The 19,444-nt window shown below is 42.1% G+C and overlaps 1 protein-coding gene across 1 annotated transcript in view; it reads left to right on the forward strand.

Moving 5' to 3' along the window:
* Positions 1 to 18,745, forward strand: part of LOC117816585 (voltage-dependent calcium channel gamma-2 subunit-like) — a 112,678-nt gene extending 93,933 nt beyond the window's left edge. Inside the window, exons 3-4 of the mRNA XM_034688919.1 lie at positions 9,921 to 10,061; positions 16,478 to 18,745. Of these exons, the coding sequence (XP_034544810.1) occupies positions 9,921 to 10,061; positions 16,478 to 17,004 (668 nt within the window). The 3' untranslated portion in view covers positions 17,005 to 18,745. The remainder of the gene's footprint in view (positions 1 to 9,920; positions 10,062 to 16,477) is intronic.
* The last annotated feature ends 699 nt before the right edge of the window (positions 18,746 to 19,444 follow it).

The following is a 19,444-nucleotide window of genomic DNA, read 5'->3' on the forward strand; positions in this document are numbered from 1 at the left end:
CAAAAGGATCAGTAGCAACTGTAGGTTAATTCACAGCAGCACAGGAAACACAGCCACATGTGCATGTAGGTAAGGTAATGAAGCAACATTTAACCACTTCAAGGGACAGTGGGGGTCACAAGTCTTTGGCACCTTTATTTTGCAGACTGAAAAGTTTGGGAACCCCTGGGTAATACCATAAAGATGGCCTTTTTTTTGAATGGGTGTGTATGTGGCTTCCGGTGCTTCTGCAGCCAGCCTCAAGTGGACCCTCAAGGAACTGCAGTTTTTACTACTTCTGCATTGGCTTCATATTTCAAGACTGGAGGCTATACCGCTTGGCTTCACTATGGAAACATAAGGTTCATCTTGAGCGTAACGTCCAAACCATCCAAAATATTGTCGTTTTCTTTTAGTGAATCTGTGAAAAGCACTTTTCTTAATGCAGTGTTTGTTGCAGCATTGTCTCTTGTGCCTGAAATCAACTAACAGCAATGCAAAAGTAAAAGATGACAAAGCTTTCTGATGAGGCAATAATTAATCTAGAGGAAATGTGAGAGGGGAAACCATCAACTACAGTGTTTGTTAGTGTGTCACTGCTTGTGGAAACGAAAGCAACAGCACAGATCAAAGTCATCATATGTTTCTAAAGGATGTAACTTATATATGATAAACTAAAATCCCCTGCTCCTCCTTATAAAATGTTAGTAGTATGTAAACTCCATAGACTATAAATAATGGACGTAGTATCCGTCACGTCACTCATCTGTTCCTGAAACACTGTTTTGAAGCCAATTGGTGGCGGCAGCCATATTGGAAATGTTGAACTCAAAATAACTTCTGTTGAGCGAGTGTGAGGTAAAGAGGCGGGCTTTAAGCCTTCTAGCCAATAGCTACAGTGTTCCCACCTGTCAATCAAGTCAGCTGTGCCTCTCATTGGAAGACTCATAATCTTAATATCTTCGAAATTGCTGCATTATGATAAAATTCACCCCCCATACAGTGTGTGCCGATGGAGAAATGAGCTACCCAGACTACACTTGTTTTTGTACCCGGCTGTAAACATGTTTATTTCTGTTGTTAGTCTGCTGAACTGAATATTTTAACACTTCCACATTGGCTTCAATTCTTGCATCTGGACGTTGCCCCTTGGTAAACTCCAGTGTAATTAGAAATCACATCCAAACCAGGCTATGTTTGAACTTGCACAAAGCTGATGCAACCCTCCGCTGACTTCCATCCACTTCTCTATAAACCTACTTGATGTTTCAGACAAACTTTAGCCTCAATCTTCAGCATGGCCCAGTACTAAATCATCATGACACCATGATTACATCCATCAAGTGTATATTTAGACCCTCCAGCTGGGTGTTCAAATGAGTCAAAAAAAAAAAAGAAAAGGAGATGAAGCTTTCAATCAACTCTCATTTCCAATGTCAGAGAAATTGGTTAGCTAGCGCCAGGTAAAGAAATCTATCAGGTGTCCATTGATTTGTAAAACTGAGAGTTCAGTTTAGGTCTTTTTTTCTCTCTGAGATCAGGAAAAATGTGTTTACAAAAATACTTCTGTGGCCATAATGTCACTGTTTTCAATGCTAACATATATGATGTGCTTGACATGTCTAACAACAGCAGCTTCAGTGGGCGGAGCTTAGAAAAGAATCAATAAAAATGTTATTATAAAATACAAGCCTGCTGCCATAGACAATGTGCAGGACATGCCCTGTGTGTGTGTGCTTACAGTATGAAGCAGCCAGCAGTGTGTCCACCTCTAGTGAGTGATAAATTAAGTGTAGTACAGGTGTGTGTGTGTGCGGGTGTGTGTGACAGGACGCATTTCCGCTTACTCTGTAAAAAGAGACGTGTGCCTGATTGTGCATACAGTATGCTGCTGGATAAAGAGGCTTTCCACCTTGAAGACAATTTGTCCTGACAGCTCATGTCAATGAAGAAGCGGAGATGGGGTTAAAACAAATACGATGGAGGGAGGAAGAGGAGGGGAAGCTTGATGCAGTGCCAAGTCTGAGGTCACCTTAATATCTGATCTGCTTCGCCGAATGGATTCACCTGAGCTCGCTTTGAAAGACAGCAAAATAATTTGAATTTGAAATTAGATTTGAAAAGAAAGATGCAGGGATGGATGAGGAATGTAAAAAAAAAGGAAAGAGAAAAAGGAGATGGAGAGTTATTGTCATTTGAAATAAGATCAAGGACGAGTGTGTTATTTCTTCCTTACGCAGCCATTTTTAGGCGCCCTGGAGAAAGGCAATAAAGTATCTTATTTTGCTAGATTTGGCCATCACTTTTATTAACTGGGATAACATTATACTCTTTGAACACAATGCTCTAACAGAACTTGACAGGATAAGGCACTTGAGCAGTCAGACTAAAAGGCAGGAGAAGTTTTAAACCAGATTGTCTGGATCACATTACTATTTCTAAAAAAAGCTGTATGGACACGAGTAAGTTAAATACACTAGACCAAAAGGTTCATTCATCAAACTGCATTTCAGTCAGGACCGCTCTCGTCAAAGGGATTTGTTATGTGCAGGCCATCAGTTATATCTGGCAGTTTGGTTCTGTTCTGAGAGCTCACTGCCCTTCCTCGTGTGTACGTCCTCAACCAAAGACTTCTGTTTAAAGGGTTTTAGATTCAAACATTGGATTTGAACTGCTATAGATTGTTACTTTGGGACAGAACGTACATTGAACTCAGTGTGAAACTGAAAGTTAGATATATAATTAATAACCACAAATGTATAACAGAAGTTTAAACTAGTCAAAGATTTTTGTCATATTGTGTTAAAGCTAGGGTTGGTAGTCTCGGAAAACCAGCATGAATTTGAATGTAGCTTTTCCTCATGACTCCGTCTAACCCCTCCCCTCCTCCCTCGGAGCTTCTCCAAAACGATGCCCCCCCGCTCACATGCACGAGCGCCGCTGATTCTCGACCATATGATCGTGACTGATTCAAAACCGGTCCTCACCAAAACATTATCATAGTGAAAGTTAAAAACACAAACAAACATGGCTGCTGTTAGCACTCACAACTATCATGCTAGCATTATCCAGTTGTACCGGTGACACGATATCAGGAGAAAAGTTATAACACATATATAATACTGTAACAGCTCTACTGTTTGTTAAACGTGTTCAGTGTAGATGTTCTTAATTCCTACAGTGTTGACGGTCAGTGAAGGCATCAGGAGAGGTGTAGAGTATGTGAGCAGGAGAGAGGAGAGACAAGAGGAGAAGTTCTTCATTCATTCAAACATTGATTGTTGTTTTGTTGGTTGGCGTGATCACGGCTGACAGTGACCGGTTATTAAAGATCAACGTGTTCACAAATCGGCTCATCATCACTACAGCGTCCGGACGGACGCCTCAATAAATATATATTTTACTTACTAAATGTCATTAATTATTCTGCTTGTCAGAGCCCCCGTGGTGAGAGCTTTTTAGACTCTGATCCGGACTACAGTCCTGAGCAAAGCACCTTATCAGGTCAGAGGGGACAGGCCCGAGGACGAGTGAGAGGGGCAGTAAATAGAGTCAGGGGAAGTAGAGGCAGGAGACGGGGACTCGGAGGAGTGCACGCCGGGGAAATGTACTCGCAGGAGGAGGGCAGAACGGCAGAACGGCATTTGATTGGTTTAAAATTTGGGGAGCCAAAAAAGGCTGATTGGTTGGTGTTTTCCCAGGTTTACTCCGGCTGTAGATAGCAGCTTTTTTTCACTCTTTTTTAAGAACACATCATGTATTGATTACCATCAGGACATAAAGATCATTTTAACCAGTATGACAAAAAGTGTATCTAAATCTGATTACCAACCCCAGCTTTAAAAGACATAGTTCACTTTATCTCACAACTTATTCTAGTTTTAAGGCACACTACCTCGACATGATTCCTCTTTACATTACTGATCTGTTGGTTTTGAATATTGGATGGATATGCATATTTAGTTTGAAATTAATTGGGATTGAATGGCAAAACCCAATGTTGAATCCTGAATGAAACTGAAAACTGGATGAGCATCACAGCCTATCTTTGGCGTCACATCAACAACCAACTTTGATTAGAAGTTCAATTTGTAAGACGATACGATGTACTTTTCCCTGTAGGGACATTTGTCTTTGATATCAGTGCTGCACGTGTTACCTGCTCCTTCAAAAATCACCACAATGACACAAGAACACATAAATAAATAAGAAAAAAATACAATAAATAGTACACACATTCATACAAACACACAGCATACTCTGAAAGAGAGGGCACCATAACACTGTCCCAACTGTAACAGGCTATTTAATATTTAAAATTCTGATAGAGATCGGCACAAAGGAGTTTTTAAAACAGTTCAATTTACACTTGGGGACTCTGTACCGTCTTCCAGATGGTAAAAGTTCATACTCAGAGTAAAGGATGTGCAATGGATCTACAAGTATTCTCTGAGCCTGTCCGAGAACACACTGCTCATAAATGGCCTGTAGGGGAGGGTTGCCAGTCTTTCCAATGACCTTCATGGCAGTCTGCACCAGGCGGGAGAGTTTGGTTTTCAGCTGAACAGAGAGGTTACCAAACCATGCTGTCATCCAGATAGCATGAAGACAACTTTGTCATGAGGCGTTCTAATGTCATGCTGGATGCTGATAAAATCATTTGGTTTCTTGATTCATTTATATTTGAATGCCAGGATATACTGTGTTTACTCTACTTCATTCACACAAACAACTTGCTCCATTTGCGTGTACATCAGTTTGCAGATTCAAGGCTGGTATGCTATTTGGGGCAGTGTTAACAACCAACAGCTTGAATCAAGTGACAGACAAAAGACTTCAAAACTTTCCAGATAGTTCGACCTCCTTACTCACTTTCCTCCAAGTAATTTCCCTTTTATTCGGGGTTGATTAAAATAAAAATGGAGGTAGCTGCATGCAGACACGATCAATTTTCCCTCTGTTTTCCATACAACTATCCTCCGCCGGTCTGTTGTTCACATAATATATCACTGGAGGGTCTCCATACTGTTGGCCATCATGCCACGAATGATTAGCTGTAGATGAGATTTTTCAAGATATTGTTCAACACTCGCTTCATTCGCTTATTCACAAGTCGCGAATCTGCATCATTGGCGTCAATCATGTCTTTCGTGTACGCTCCATTCGTACAATTCACGCCACGCAATTCATGTTATTTGCGGCGCCAGACAAGAACATGCATCTAAACACGTCTTTATATAGACTTTAGATGTAATGCACTCACGAGAATGATTGTATATGTGTAACATAAGGGTGTTTTATAGACATTAAGACTATGACATTTCACAGACAGAGTTTAAAGGTGACATATCACACTTTTTTCATCAATATATATTGGTCTAAGAGGTCCCCAAAACATGTCTTTAAAGTTTATGCTCAAAAAAACACTTTGAAATCAGATTTTGGTCTGCCTGAAAAGCCCTCTTCTTCAGTCCTCCTCAGAACACTCTGTTTTCTCTCTGACCACGCCCCCTCAGGAAGTGGATGTGCCTCGGCTCTCCAGCACGTTGATCTAATGTTTACATGTTGGCTGAATATACACGGCTGCTCAGAGATCGCGTTACTTCAACCCTCTGAATCTGATCCAGAATCTGATCCTGACGGAGAGGCGCCTGTAGCAGGACCTTTCTGAAGGATTTATCAGTATGTCGACGTGTGTCTTGGTACACAGCTACGAACATGTAGCTATGTGGCTATGCTAACTAGCGCTAGCACTTATCTATGACGAATAAAAATCATCCACTAGATCTTCAAATCTGCAGACGTGGGGAGTAAAACCGATCTCTGCCAGAAAGGCAGCAGGACCTTTCTGAAGGATTGGTCACAGATTCTGTGTTTCTTGTTGTTTTATTTGTCAGTATGTAGACGTGTGTCTTGGTACACAGCTACAGCTACGACATGTAGCTATGCTAACTAGCGCTAGCACTTATCCATGATAAAAAAAATCATCCACTAGATCTTCAAATCTGCAGACGTGGGGAGTAAAACTGACCTTTGTGTTTATTAAGACAGCCTACAACTAGCATGCCTCCCTCCTAAGCTCCTTGTTAGCACACGTGTGCAGGTAATGAAAAACGGAGGAGGGATTCAGTATTATTTTATACAGTCTATGGGCTGAACAAGCTCCGAGCTCTGACTCCGTGACAGACCGGATATTGTTGTTACGTAACAAAAACACGGAAGTCTGAAACGGCTCGTTTCACACACATTTACAGAAAGGTGGAGAAATCAGAACAGGGGCAGAATGGATTTTTTTCATTCTTGGGGGGTTTGTAGACATGCCAGGGACACATATTTCAGGTAGAGAGCCATTAAAAAGTCAATTTTGCATGATATGTCACCTTTAATTTAGCTCATGAAAACATCTTGTCTTGAGGTATAATCTACTGTCAAATGCCATTGGAGTGAGGTCTTTTGAGGACATTGGATTTGAGTTACTTGAAAACACATTTCCACCAACTACATGTCCATGTCAGCTGATTTCAGTATTGTCTATGTTGGTTTCAGTGGTTTGTCCTGACAATGAATTTTGGTTATCTGATGTCACATCTTACATTCAACCAAATATGATCTGACAACATTGTTCGTCACCTGGGTCATAATGTTTCAGATTAACCCAAGGGACAGCTCTGATATTTTACCCACCATGTCAAAAACATCCTTTTCCAATTTTCATTTTGTCTCACTTACACATTAATATTTTTAGAATGAGAAAGAAAACGATATCTGAAGAAGGAGCAGAAATATGCAGGGGAAAAAAAAAAACAGGTTTCAGTTCAGGAATCCGAAAATAAGTAAAACCAGCATCGAGCTCCGCGACCATGGCAGCACCATGACAACCCCAAGGCCAATCAGCAAATCAGCCATGCAGAGGGCAAACAGAGAGACAGCTGATGGACAGACTGATACGGGAGGAAAGGAGGACAGAGACAGACAGAGAGTTGGAGAGATGGAGTGAAAGAGAGATAGAGAAAGGCCTGATAGGAGGAGATGGACACACCGCTCACTGGAGGGGTGATCTGTGACACAGATACCAAAGTCACCAGAAAATAAGGTGGAAAAAGTTTTTCACCAGTAAATATGAATGTAGCCGAGGAGAAGTTTCACTAACTCAACCCTGGGAATATCATCGCTGGGAACATGTTAAAGTCGTGAAAGGTGGCTCATTATCTTCCAACCATGGACAGTAAATGATAGAGGATGTAGCAATCATTGCTTAACTCATTGATTTAGGTTAAGTTTTGCATTTTGGTGACGATATTTGAATGAGAAAGCTGGTCCGTATTGATACACATGTATCCGGATTTAGAGGTCACAGAGGTGGTGACAGAAAACAAACCCTACTTTAAAGTCTTTCTTACTTTACATGGAACATAATGCTGTTTTAAGGAAACTTGGAACCAGAGATTTGGACCATAAAGTCACTATAAAATAATTTACTGATGTGATAAACAAATAAGAAGTAGAGTAATTTATCATAGACTTCCATGCAATTTGACATATTTTTGCAAACCAACAGAATGGGCCTCTACTGGCCATTAGAAAGAATGCAGGTTCAAGGTCCTTGGGCATTGGCTTCACTTTAAAGGCTGCAGTGACAGAGAGATAGAGAAAGGCCCGATAGGAGAAGATGGACACACCGCTCACTGGAGGGGTGATCTGTGACACAGATACGAAAGTCACAAGAAAATAAGGTGGCACAAGTTTTTTGCAAGTAAATACATGTATGAATGTAGCCAAGGAGAAAGTTCATGAACTCAACCCTGGGAGAATCATCTCTGGGAACGTTTGTGGGGTTTTTTCTATGTGAATGCAACATGTTAAAGTCGTCGAAGGTGGCTGATTATCTTCCAACTATAGACAGTAATCATCAATCAATCAATCAATCTTTATTTGTATAGCACCAAATCACAACAAACGTTATCTCAAGACGCTTTTACAAACATAGGAGGTCTAGACCACTCTATGTCAAATTATGAACAGAGACCCAACACCGAGACAGGGTAAGACTCAGTCTGACCCCACCTTAGTCCACCATGAGCATTGCACATCGCAGTAGTTAGCTAGTTACAGTGGTGAGGACAAACTTCCTTTAACAGGCAGAAACCTCAGGCAGAACCAGACTCATGTTAGATAGCCATCTGCTGAGACCGAGTTGGGTCTTGAAAGAGGGATAGAGGGGAGTAAGAGAGAGAGGTGATAGTGATGAGATGAGTAGTAGAAGCTGTTGCCGTTGGAGTCCAGAACGTCCGTAGCAGGAGGAGGTCTACGGCAGCTCAGAGGAACTTACGAGACAAGGGAGCTCAGGGACTCCAGAAAGGTCTATGGTTAGTAACTTTAATGGGACAGGTAGAGTTAAAGTAAGTGATGGGGGGTTGGGGGGGTTCGGAGGTGAGATAGGATCCCAGTGTCAGTGCACCAGTTCCCCCCGGTAGTCTAGGCCTATAGCAGCATAACTAAAAGCTGGTCCAAGCCTGATCCAGCTCTAACTATAAGCTTTATCAAAAGGAAAGTTTGAAGCCTACTCTTAAAAGTGGAGAGGGTGTCTGCCTCCCGGACCCTGACTGGTAGATGATTCCAAAGGAGAGGGGCCTGATAACTGAAGGTTCTACTCCCCATACTACTTTTAGAGTAAATGACTGGATGTAGCTATCTTTGCTTCCATCATTGATTTGGGTGAAGTTTTGCATTTTGGTGGTTGCCAACTTGCTCTTCAGAACCAAAAGTGACCATATGTGAATGAGAAAGTGGATCCACATTGATCCACCCCTATCAGGATTTAGAGGTCACAAAGTATTTAGTATTTATGGACCTTTTCATCTTGTTTTTTACTGGTGGCACTTTCTTTCTTTCTATCTTGTTTTTATTGACCAATGGTTGATTTTATGTCTATCTTGTTTTTATTGATTTTGCTCTTATTGATTGCTCATTTCCATTTGTTATTGTTTTTTATTAAGGGTTACCTCTTTAGCACTAAGCATGTATTGTCCTGTGCTGTTTGTTGGTTTGATGTTAAAAGGAGGCTGACTCACTGCAAACAAAATCTACCTACAGGTACGAATAAAGTAACTGTAAGGTAGTAGCCTAAAAAGGCCACCGGGTGTCCCTGTTCAGCTGTTTATCGCAGCCACATTGAGCAATTCCTGCTGTTTTGTTTTCTGTTTTGTCCCTCCTGCAACACCGTAGTTCAGAGATTGTTGGATTTTGGAGCGGACGTGATGCTTGGTTTTGGAGACGTTGCTTTTGTGCTTTTTGAGATTAAATTTGCTGGTCCAAACCACATCCCGAACCCGGCGTCCAGTGTTTCTCTCTGCACCGCATCCCCACATCCCCACATCCCCACAAATAACACAACATAATGTTGTTTTAAGGAAACTTGGAACTAGAGATTTGGACCATAAAGTCAATATAAAACTGTTTACTGATGTGATAAAACAAATAAGAAGTAGAGTAATTTATCATAGACTTCCATGCAATTTGACATATTTTTGCAATCCAACAGAATGGGCCTCTACTGGCCCGTTCTCTGGAAAGAATGCAGGTTCAAGGTCCTTGGGCATTGGCTTCACTTTAAAGGCTACATTCACTTGTAAAGTCAAAGTTGGCTTGGGAGCAAATGGTGCTGACTCTCTTTTCAGAATCATCCTTTTCATTGTTATCTAGGTGAATGATTGACAACCTGAAAAAGTAGAAATAAGGATAGTTATGGTACCATAGGCTTTAGAAATTGTAAGCATGGATGCTTCAGCACTTTATTGCTATTATTGAAATGGTCTTTCATCTATTTCATCCATCACACTCGTCATTTATTCATACCCCTATCCATGATTTCTTGAGCACGTGTTGAGTGATGACAAATATGTCAATGACGGTTATTTCTGCCTTTGTGTGTCCGTGTGCAGGTGCTGTACGAGCCTCCAGTATCTTCCCCATCCTGAGTGTGATCCTACTCTTCATGGGGGGGCTCTGCATCGCCGCCAGCGAGTTCTACAAGTCACGCCACAACATCATCCTCAGCGCCGGCATCCTCTTTGTCTCTGCAGGTACGAAGCCAATGGGAGGGGAGGAGGCAACGAAGGGTGAGGGAAGGAGGGACTGGATGGCAGGAGGAGCAGGAAATGTCAGAGTGAATGTGTGAAGGGCAAAAGTGAGGGAGGAGGCTTCAGGAGGGAAAGGGGAATGTGGATGTGCAGTTAGTGAGCAATATTGTCTTTCATTGGGAAAAGAACTGAAAAGTATGTGTCAGTCATTTACACTTCTTGTAAATGTTTTGTCTCTTCATGCGGCTCTTTGGCAGCTAAAGGCTCCACGGTGCAGTCTGTTGATTGGTGCTGGGCAGTCGGAGCACAAAGAGCTGTTGTCTGCTGTGGTCAATGGACTTACAGTTATCAGCCTGCACTAGAGCACGACAGAAACTGGTCACTTATATTGGCCTTTCTCGGTTGTTTAGATATCAGAGTTTTAAAAAAAATCCTTGAAATGTTTTTTTCCAGAACATATAAAGCACAAAAATGAAGCCCGGGGTAATTTAGAAATGTTAATATCTCATCTTGTTCAGGAAACATGGTGCAGACTCCATTACTAGTTGCACTCTCAGCACTATCTACAGCACATATAAAAGGGTCATTAGCATTGTATCAATCAATCAATCAATCTTTATTTGTATAGCGCCAAATCACAACAAACGTTATCTCAAGACGCTTTTACAAACATAGGAGGTCTAGACCACACTATGTCAAATTATGAACAGAGACCCAACACCAAGACAGGGTAAGACTCAGTCTGACCCCACCTTAATCCATCATGAGCATTGCACATCGCAGTATTTAGCTAGTTACAGTGGTGAGGAAAAACTTCCTTTTAACAGGCAGAAACCTCGAGCAGGACCAGACTCATGTTAGACAGCCATCATGCCTCGACTGAGTTGGGTCTGGAAAGACAGATAGAGGGGAGTAAGAGAGAGAGGTGATAGTGATGAGACGAGTCGTAGAAGCTGTTGCCGCTGGAGTCCAGCACGTCCATATCAGCTGGAGTCCAGATCGTCCACAGCAGGAGGACGTCTACGGCAGCTCAGAGGAATCTACGAGACAATGGAGCTCAGGGACTCCAGAAAGGTCTATGGTTAGTAACTTTAATGGGACAGGCAGAGTTAAAGTAAGTGATGAAGGGCTTGGGGGGAAGAAGGTGAGCTAGGATCCCAGTGTCAGTGTGCCAGTTCCCCCGGCAGTCTAGGCCTATAGCAGCATGACAAAAGCTGGTCCAAGCCTGATCCAGCTTAACTATAAGCTTTATCAAAAAGGAAAGTTTTAAGTCTACTCTTAAAAGTGGAGAGGGTGTCTGCCTCCCGGACCCTGACTGGTAGATGATTCCAAAGGAGAGGGGCCTGATAACTGAAGGTTCTACCTCCCATACTACTTTTAGAGATTTTAGGTACAACTAGCAAGCCTGCATGTTGGGAGCGTAGAGTTCTAGAGGGGTAATAGGGCACTATGAGCTCTTTAAGATACGAGGGTGCCTGATTTTTAAGGGCTTTGTAGGTTAAAAGAAGGATTTTAAATTCTATTCTACATTTTATTGGGAGCCAGTGTAGAGAAGCTAACACTGGAGAGATGTGCTCCCTCTTCCTAGTTTTAGTCAATACTCGAGCTGCGGCGTTTTGAACTAGCTGAAGAATCTTTAGAGACTTATTAGGGCAGCCTGATAAGAGGGAGTTACAGTAATCTAACCTGGAGGTAACAAATGCATGGACTAGTTTTTCTGCATCGCTCTGAGATAGGAAGTGTCTAATTTTAGAAATATTGCGCAAGTGAAAATAGGCTGACCTTGAGATTTGCTGAATTTGGGAATTGAAGGATAAATCTTGATCTTGATTGTAGTTGGTTAGAGAGTGAAATAAAGCTACAAACGATTTTTTTTTTTAAAGTAATTTATTTTTCTAAAGTTATGTTTTTGGCCATTTTTGCCTTTATCTTAAAGGACAGCTGGAGAGAAACTGGAAATATTTTCACTGTTTTTCATCTATTTTATTATATTAATTATTCAGTTGGGTTATGTTTTTAGCTTAGCCTATCTTTTTATTTCACGTGCACGCCCTTTTATCTTATTCCTACTAAATTTCGTGTTGTAGGACTCAGACCCTTGTTGCACCAAGGGTCTGAGAGAAATTTAATTTCACTCCTCTGTATGTTCGGTGCATACTGCAGTATTGACAAGAACGGAGACTGACTTTGAAATGTGGGGAGCAGAGAGTAGGGGAAGACATGCAGCAAACGGTTGAGGCTGCAAGTCCAGTGTTGCCAACTTAGCGACTTTTCAGAGCCCTCTAGCGACTCTTTTTCAAACTAGCGACTAGCAACAAATCTAGTGACTTTCTGGTGTTAATGGAGACTTTTGGAGACTGACATGAAAGCATGTATCGTTCTTACTCTACTTAACGAGCAGTGGACGCTGCTGGGAGTCCCTCCTAGCTGCATTCAGAGCAGGAGGCGTTCGGCCCTCAGCATCCAGACTGCAAATGTATCACGCATGTTCGAAGACATTGCTGGCTGATCCCGCCTACTGTCTCTTTTTGGTCCATTTAGATAGTTAATGTAGATTGTATACAATAAATAACTTGAAAATGTTATAGTTAAAAAATGTAATGTTTAACTTTGATTTGTTGTAGGCTCCTCAGTGTAGTTCTAAACATATTTAGGGTGTTTTTTAACCTTTTTTTGTCCCTCCCTCAACGTTACACGTCTCTCCTGCAGCGTCCATTACAATTTCAGTTATGGAAATTAATTGATGTGGTCATTTAGCAACTTCTAGCGACTTTTAGGACAGCCAATGGCTACTTTCCTCACTGAGGAGTTGGCAACACAATGGGAGTCGAACCCGCGACTGCTGCTACAAGGACTATAGCCTCTGTATATGGGTTGCAGGCTTAAACCACTAGGCAAACGGTTCCCTCCTTAAGCAGAAAATTTGAGAGTAACCCAGTGGTTAAAATAATTAAACCGTGTTCCTGTGTGAAGATGTCCATTGCGCTCAGCTATGTGCAGTTTAACTTCGGATGTGTAGCCACCCTGATAGATAGTAGTTGCATGGCATAGATAGTTGTGTGGTACAGATGGATCCACTACCTGCGTCCAATTCACTGAGACTTAACCCCCCTCTGCAGACATAAGGAGTCTTTCCAATTAAACCACTAATACACAAGGTTCATTTACTTGATAGTATAGCACTGTTTTCTTAATATTCATGATTATGATCTGATGAAGGAGAAGGGTATTAAAAGATGGCACTACCAGCTTGCTATGCATCCAGCATGCTTTCCACAGCTAGGCGTCTGCTGGCTTCTTCAAGCACCATCTTCACAGTTAGATACTGCAAGAAAAGGTATTAAAAGTGCGTCTTATACACTGAATTTTAAGCTACCTTTGCACGGTGATAATGATGCAGAATATGTGTAAATGTGCAAATGCTCCTTTATCAATCTACAGAAGTAAGTAGAGCATCTTTAAAGTCACAGTATGTGAACATTCAAAAGAGGAACAGAGGTGAGTTTTGTGGAGCAGCTAAATAAAAACAAAGTCCTGTTTTGGAGACGACTAAAGCCTTGCTGGTGAATGTTAATCACCAGGTGATGCATTATCCTTGGGTGTGTACCATAAAACTCTCTGCCTCGGGATGAAGCGAGGGAGACAAAGATAGTCCAGGTTGCCATTTTGCCTGAGCATTTTTGTGAGTGTGTGTGTGTGTGTGTGTGTGTGTTTTCATATGTGTGTGTTTGTGCGTGCATGCATGAGTGTGTTTGTACTCTGGTTCTAGGCCATGGCCTACTGTGCTGCGCTAGATAACTAGTTCCCCTCCAAGTCAGAAGTGAGAGATGCAGTTCTCTCTGTTTCTCTCACTCTGTCTGTCTCTCTCGCCCTGTTGCTAGGCTAAGAGGAGGCCACTGGGATTACACTCTAAAAATAAGGCGTCCCTGATACTCTTCTGCTCTGATCCATCTCGATCAGACCTTCACGGTCCTCACACCTTTTCTGTTTGTTTAAACAGGATCATTGTTTGCTTCTGCATTTGTCTTTTCGTCTGTTTGCAGTTCATGGATGTGTCTGTGTCAGAAAACATACAGACAGTCATGATGTACACTACCAGTCAAATGTTTGGACACACATTCTCATTCTCATTTATTTTAATTTAATTATTTTAAACATTGTAGATTAACACTGAAGACATCAAAACTGTGAAATAATCTGGTTTTGCCATAATCTGGATTACAACAGTAGTCAAATAGGGCTATCCATTGTGTACTAACCCTACCTCTGAACAACACAACTGATGGTCTCAAACACATTAAGAAGGCAAGTCATTCTACAAATCAACTCTTGACAAGGCTCATGTTAATTAGAAACCATTCCAGGAGACCACTTCATGAAGCAGACTGAGAGAATACCAAGAGTGTGCAAAGCTGTCATGAAGGAGAAAGGGGGCTACTTTACAGAATCTAAAATATAAAACATATTCTGCTTTTTTTTCTTTCATAGTTGTGATGTCTTTGGTATTAATCTACAGTGTTTACAATAATTAAAATAAATATAAACCCTTGAATGAGAAGGTGTTTCCAAACTTTTGACTGGTAGTGTATGACAAGAAGTCGATCGGGGAGAAAAGAGTGGAGGGAGTTTGGCTGTGAATTTGAACATGGTTGTGGGTAGTGAAGGCTGTGATGGGTAAACTACAGAGAAACAGTTAAAGATATCAAAATATAAGATTGAAATTAAAGCTTGATCCAAGCGGCAACCTCCGGTCTCAAAATGTGAAGCCCATGCCGAAGTGTTATAAAACTGCAATTCCTCGAGCGTCCACTTGAGGCTGGCTGCAGAAACACCGGAAACCACATACACACCCATTCAAAAAAGACGATCTTTGCAGCAGAAATAAACATGTTTACAGCCTGGTTCAAAAACCAGCTTCGGTCTACTTAGCTAATTTCTATTGGGGGTTTCTAACGCGGCGGCTCAGAATATATTAAGATTACCAGTTTTGCCCAAATAAGGACATGACTGACTTGACTGACATGCGGGAACACATAGCTGTAGGCTAGGAGGCTCAAACCCCGCCTCTTTTCCTCACACTAAGTTTGGTTGAGTTCAGCATTACCAATATGGCTCTGACCGATGATCGGCTTCAAAACAGCACTCAGGAACAGATGGGTGACATCACTGATACTACCTCCATTATCTATACAGTTTATGGGTTCATCTGCACAAGCTCGTATCAAAAAAAGGTCAAGAACTTTACAAGGCGATACATTTTCATGCCTCACTGAAGAGTTGACTCTCTACCTTCAGTTTCTGCTTTTGTAAGCACTTCATTTTTGGACTTAACATTTAAGTTGACAGACTTTGTAGCTCATTTAAATGAACTGTCTTTGTTTTAATGAAGAGGGTGCAGACATGAGGTGTGCAGCATACAGAGGATGAAGTCCTTGTCTTCTCTGATGTTGTTGAGAATACCTGTGACTCCAGAGACGGTATCAGAGGCAGACACATGGGATACAGCATTTCTGATGAGTGGCAAAGACTCACACAGACAGTACATGCTGTACATTTTTATAACTTTGTAATGGTTTGAAATGTTGTTTTTGTGATGTAGTCTGGCGTTGAAGCCTTAATGAAGATGCAGACTGATTTAAGACTGTCACACTGCTTTACTTACGTTTGCATCTAAAACTTCAAGTCTTCATGAGTCAGAAATTACAAACCCAGAACCCAAAGATCAGACTTTTTCCCTGCATTTGCTACTGATGATGTTCAGATGTGAGCCGCTGCACGCCCCTGTCTTTACTGAGACGGGTGAACAAGTTGGAAAGAATGTCCTGCACAGCTTGCACGAAGAAGGCACCTAAGATGAGGTGCTGCTAGCTTTCACCTCATGTTATATTCATTTTCTTTAAGCTTCTTTTTTCACTTCACTGAAGCAGGTATCCATCTTTGCTCTGCTCCACCGCCTCCGGCTCATTCGTGCTTTGGCTCAAAGTTTTTTTTCCCCCTCACTGTAGGCTCCTCTAATCTGATCCTAAGTCCGCCTAATCATCACAAAATTCAAAAAAGACAAAAGCGTTTAATTTGTGATCGATGCAGATCAAGGGGGTCGGCTTCTCAGGTATTACTTGTGATGATGAAGAATCCTCGGTACTGATAAAATGGGACTGGATTAGATTGATTGATGGAGCATGATAGCACCGAGTCTATGAGCCTGTCAGGATGCTTACTTGTAAACCTTGTTACCTAATTTTAAAATCATGAGTACAAAAACACTCTCCCTCCAAACTCTGATGAACCGGTCCTGCTTTGTTTCAGCTGACAAAGATAATAACTGTGATGACTTTAGTTGTTAAATGTGTGGGCCTCCTTGAGTAACACTTTGGCTGCACTCTATTTTTCTAATCTCTCTTCCTCTGTCTTTGTCCCAGGCCTGAGCAACATCATAGGCATCATTGTGTACATATCAGCCAACGCCGGGGACCCTTCCAAGAGTGACTCCAAGAAGAACAGCTACTCCTACGGCTGGTCCTTCTACTTCGGTGCCCTCTCCTTCATCATGGCCGAAATGGTGGGCGTGCTGGCCGTGCACATGTTCATCGACCGCCATCGGGAGCTGCGAGTGGGGGCTCGAGCCGCCGACTACCTCCAAGGTGCGGCCATAACGCGTATTCCCAGCTACCGCTATCGTTACCGGCGCCGCTCACGCTCTTCGTCCCGCTCGACGGATCCCTCGCACTCCCGCGAGGCATCTCCAGTGGGCCTGAAGGCCTTCGGGACGCTGCCTTCCACCGAGCTGTCCATGTACACGCTGCCAAAGGGCCAAACAGGCACTCCGACAGCCACCTATAACTCAACGGAGAGGGACCACAACTTCCTGCAGGTCCACAACTGCATCCAGAAGGACCTGAAAGACTCAGGCGGGAACTCCGCCAACCGACGCACCACACCTGTATGAAACTAAAGGAGAGACCTCAGACACTGAATATTCAGAGGGAATTTAGGGAGGGGGGGGGGGGGGCGGCAAAAGACAGATCATGGTGCAAGGCGATGGATAGAGGCGTATGGATAGATGGGGTGAGGGGTTAGCAGCAGAGGGGGGAGTTCTGAGCGCTCCGCAGCACCTCAGATGATCACTGAGTTTCTGTTTAAAAAAAAAGGAAACAGAGAAAAAAATGCATAAAAAAAGAAACATGCATGATTTTCCCATCTACCATTGTTTAACGAGTTTTGAACATGTTTGTAAAGATTTGAGGGGGAGGATGGGGAAAGAGGAGTCGGGAGGGGGGGGATGGGGGTTGCTGGTGGTTGTCTGTCTCGGGGCTGTGGAACAGTAGAGTGGTGGGCTGGGCCAGACTACCCGTTCAAAAAGGTGAACTTTATATTTTTTACTCTTCCTCAGTCTGACGATAAGGCGGCGTAGTTGACCCCCTTGGCCCCCGCCTATGATCCCGCCCTCACGCTTCCATCCCACGAGCCCCCCAACAAACACACACACACACACACCCCCTAACCTCCCTTTGTACCCCGCTCCTTTTCTTTAGTTGCTGTATCTTCTTGATTTCATTCTTTATTCGCATCAATACTGTGAAACTTTGCGGTGTGGGAATTTTTAGCAGGGAGCGATTCAAGCCGCAAAAAAAAGACAAAAAAAGGAAAAAAACACGTAAGTTAATATATGTATTGATTATATATATAAATATATGAATATATATGTTAATAAATCATGACTAGACTTCCCTGGCGCAAAAATATCAACCAGAAGAAAAAAGAAAGAAAACAACGTAACCTACAAGAGAAACTAAATCAAGTCGTCATGGAATTCAAAACCAAGATGGAGGATTTGTCGTGACCGGCTCATCTGAAGGGCAGAGGCTCCAGCCTTCTTGATAAACTGATATTGGTTAGTATTAGACACATTATTACATTCTTTTACAACAACTTCAAAAGATTTTTTGGGCCTTCCGGCAAAACCCTGGCAGCCACCGTCGTTCGGGGTCGACTACTTCTAAAAGTTGACCCTGCCTTTTTTTTCTCCGCTCCATGAAGGGGCGAAGTGAAGAGAGAACTCTGAGTAATGGAGGATCTCTCAACAAACTTGATGAAGACTGTGGACAATGAAGCGTCACTACTGCCAAAGACACAAAGTAGTGCGTGAGAGAACATGGCTACCAGCGAGGTGAAACTAAATGACTCCAAAAAATTAAGAATTTACATGCATGCTAATCAAAAATCATCCGATCTGCTTTTAAAGAACCTATGTTTTGAACAACTGAACAATGATACCATGTAAGGGCAGAGGGGTGTCAAAGTAGAACTTAATGTTACAGTACTGTGTCTATTTCAATCTTTCATTTCTTTTTTATTTCTAAGAGGGTAATTTGGGTTGGGGCTTCATTACGCTTGAAACAAAAAGAACAGACTTTGGAGAACGTATCAAGGCTTTTTTTTTTTTAAACAGAAGAAAAATTTTGCCTTTTCATTTCTCTTTTATTTTCTCAGACTCTCACACAGCCTTAGTCTCTTTCTTTGTCTCATTCTTTTTCTTGTTCTTTGGTTTTTGCGTTGTGTTGTTGTAAATGAGAATTTAAAAAAAGCGTAATGTCTTTCAAGGTGCCAAAACTGAATGATTCTGAACTTGGATGCATCAAGTCCTGATGACGAATAAAAATTGAACCCCCCTGTAGGGAACAGAAAGAGTCTTTGTTGTATCATGTTGGTCTTGAAACACAATGTTGACTCTGTTACACCTACAGGAGGCATCACATTTAGTTTGAAGGCATTTTCTGCAAGAAGACACAGAAATGTTAAGAGAAGCAGTGGCTGCCTCCAGGCTTCGCTTTTTTCAAGGTGTGAAGGATGACATCGAAGATCATTGGTGGAGTTTCAAGAGAAATACATCAAGTTAAAGGTTGTTGATTTATACAATGTTTTTTCATGAGTGAGCAGGGATGAACTGGGACTGTGTCACATGAATTGTTTCCTTTTTGCTGTCAGTGTCTGCAATGGAGGGGAAAACTGTGGTGCAAACGTTGGTTTTGAAGGCTAGTCAGGTAGCCAGCTGTGATAAAGGGAACTTATGAACTAAGAGAAAACACAATGCTTTACTGATTCCTTCAGTATGGGAAATTCACTTGTCAGAGCTGTGTGGTAAAACAGTTCAGGATAGTCATACAATTAACTCGATACCAGTGATAAATTGGTCAAACAGCTTTCACGCTGCAGAAATAAGCAGCAGTTGAATTAGCCAATAGAAACCAGGGAGTGTACCACAAAGTGATGTAAACACACTCGGACTTTGTTGACACTGCTGCTGTTAAGTAAAGAAAGGAATCATCCTGAAAAATGTTGTGGCTTCATAAATTCATATATTGATTTCATCACAGGATGCACACGCG

Source organism: Notolabrus celidotus, chromosome 7, assembly GCF_009762535.1.
Source record: "Notolabrus celidotus isolate fNotCel1 chromosome 7, fNotCel1.pri, whole genome shotgun sequence".
Taxonomy (NCBI): Eukaryota; Metazoa; Chordata; class Actinopteri; order Labriformes; family Labridae; genus Notolabrus; species Notolabrus celidotus.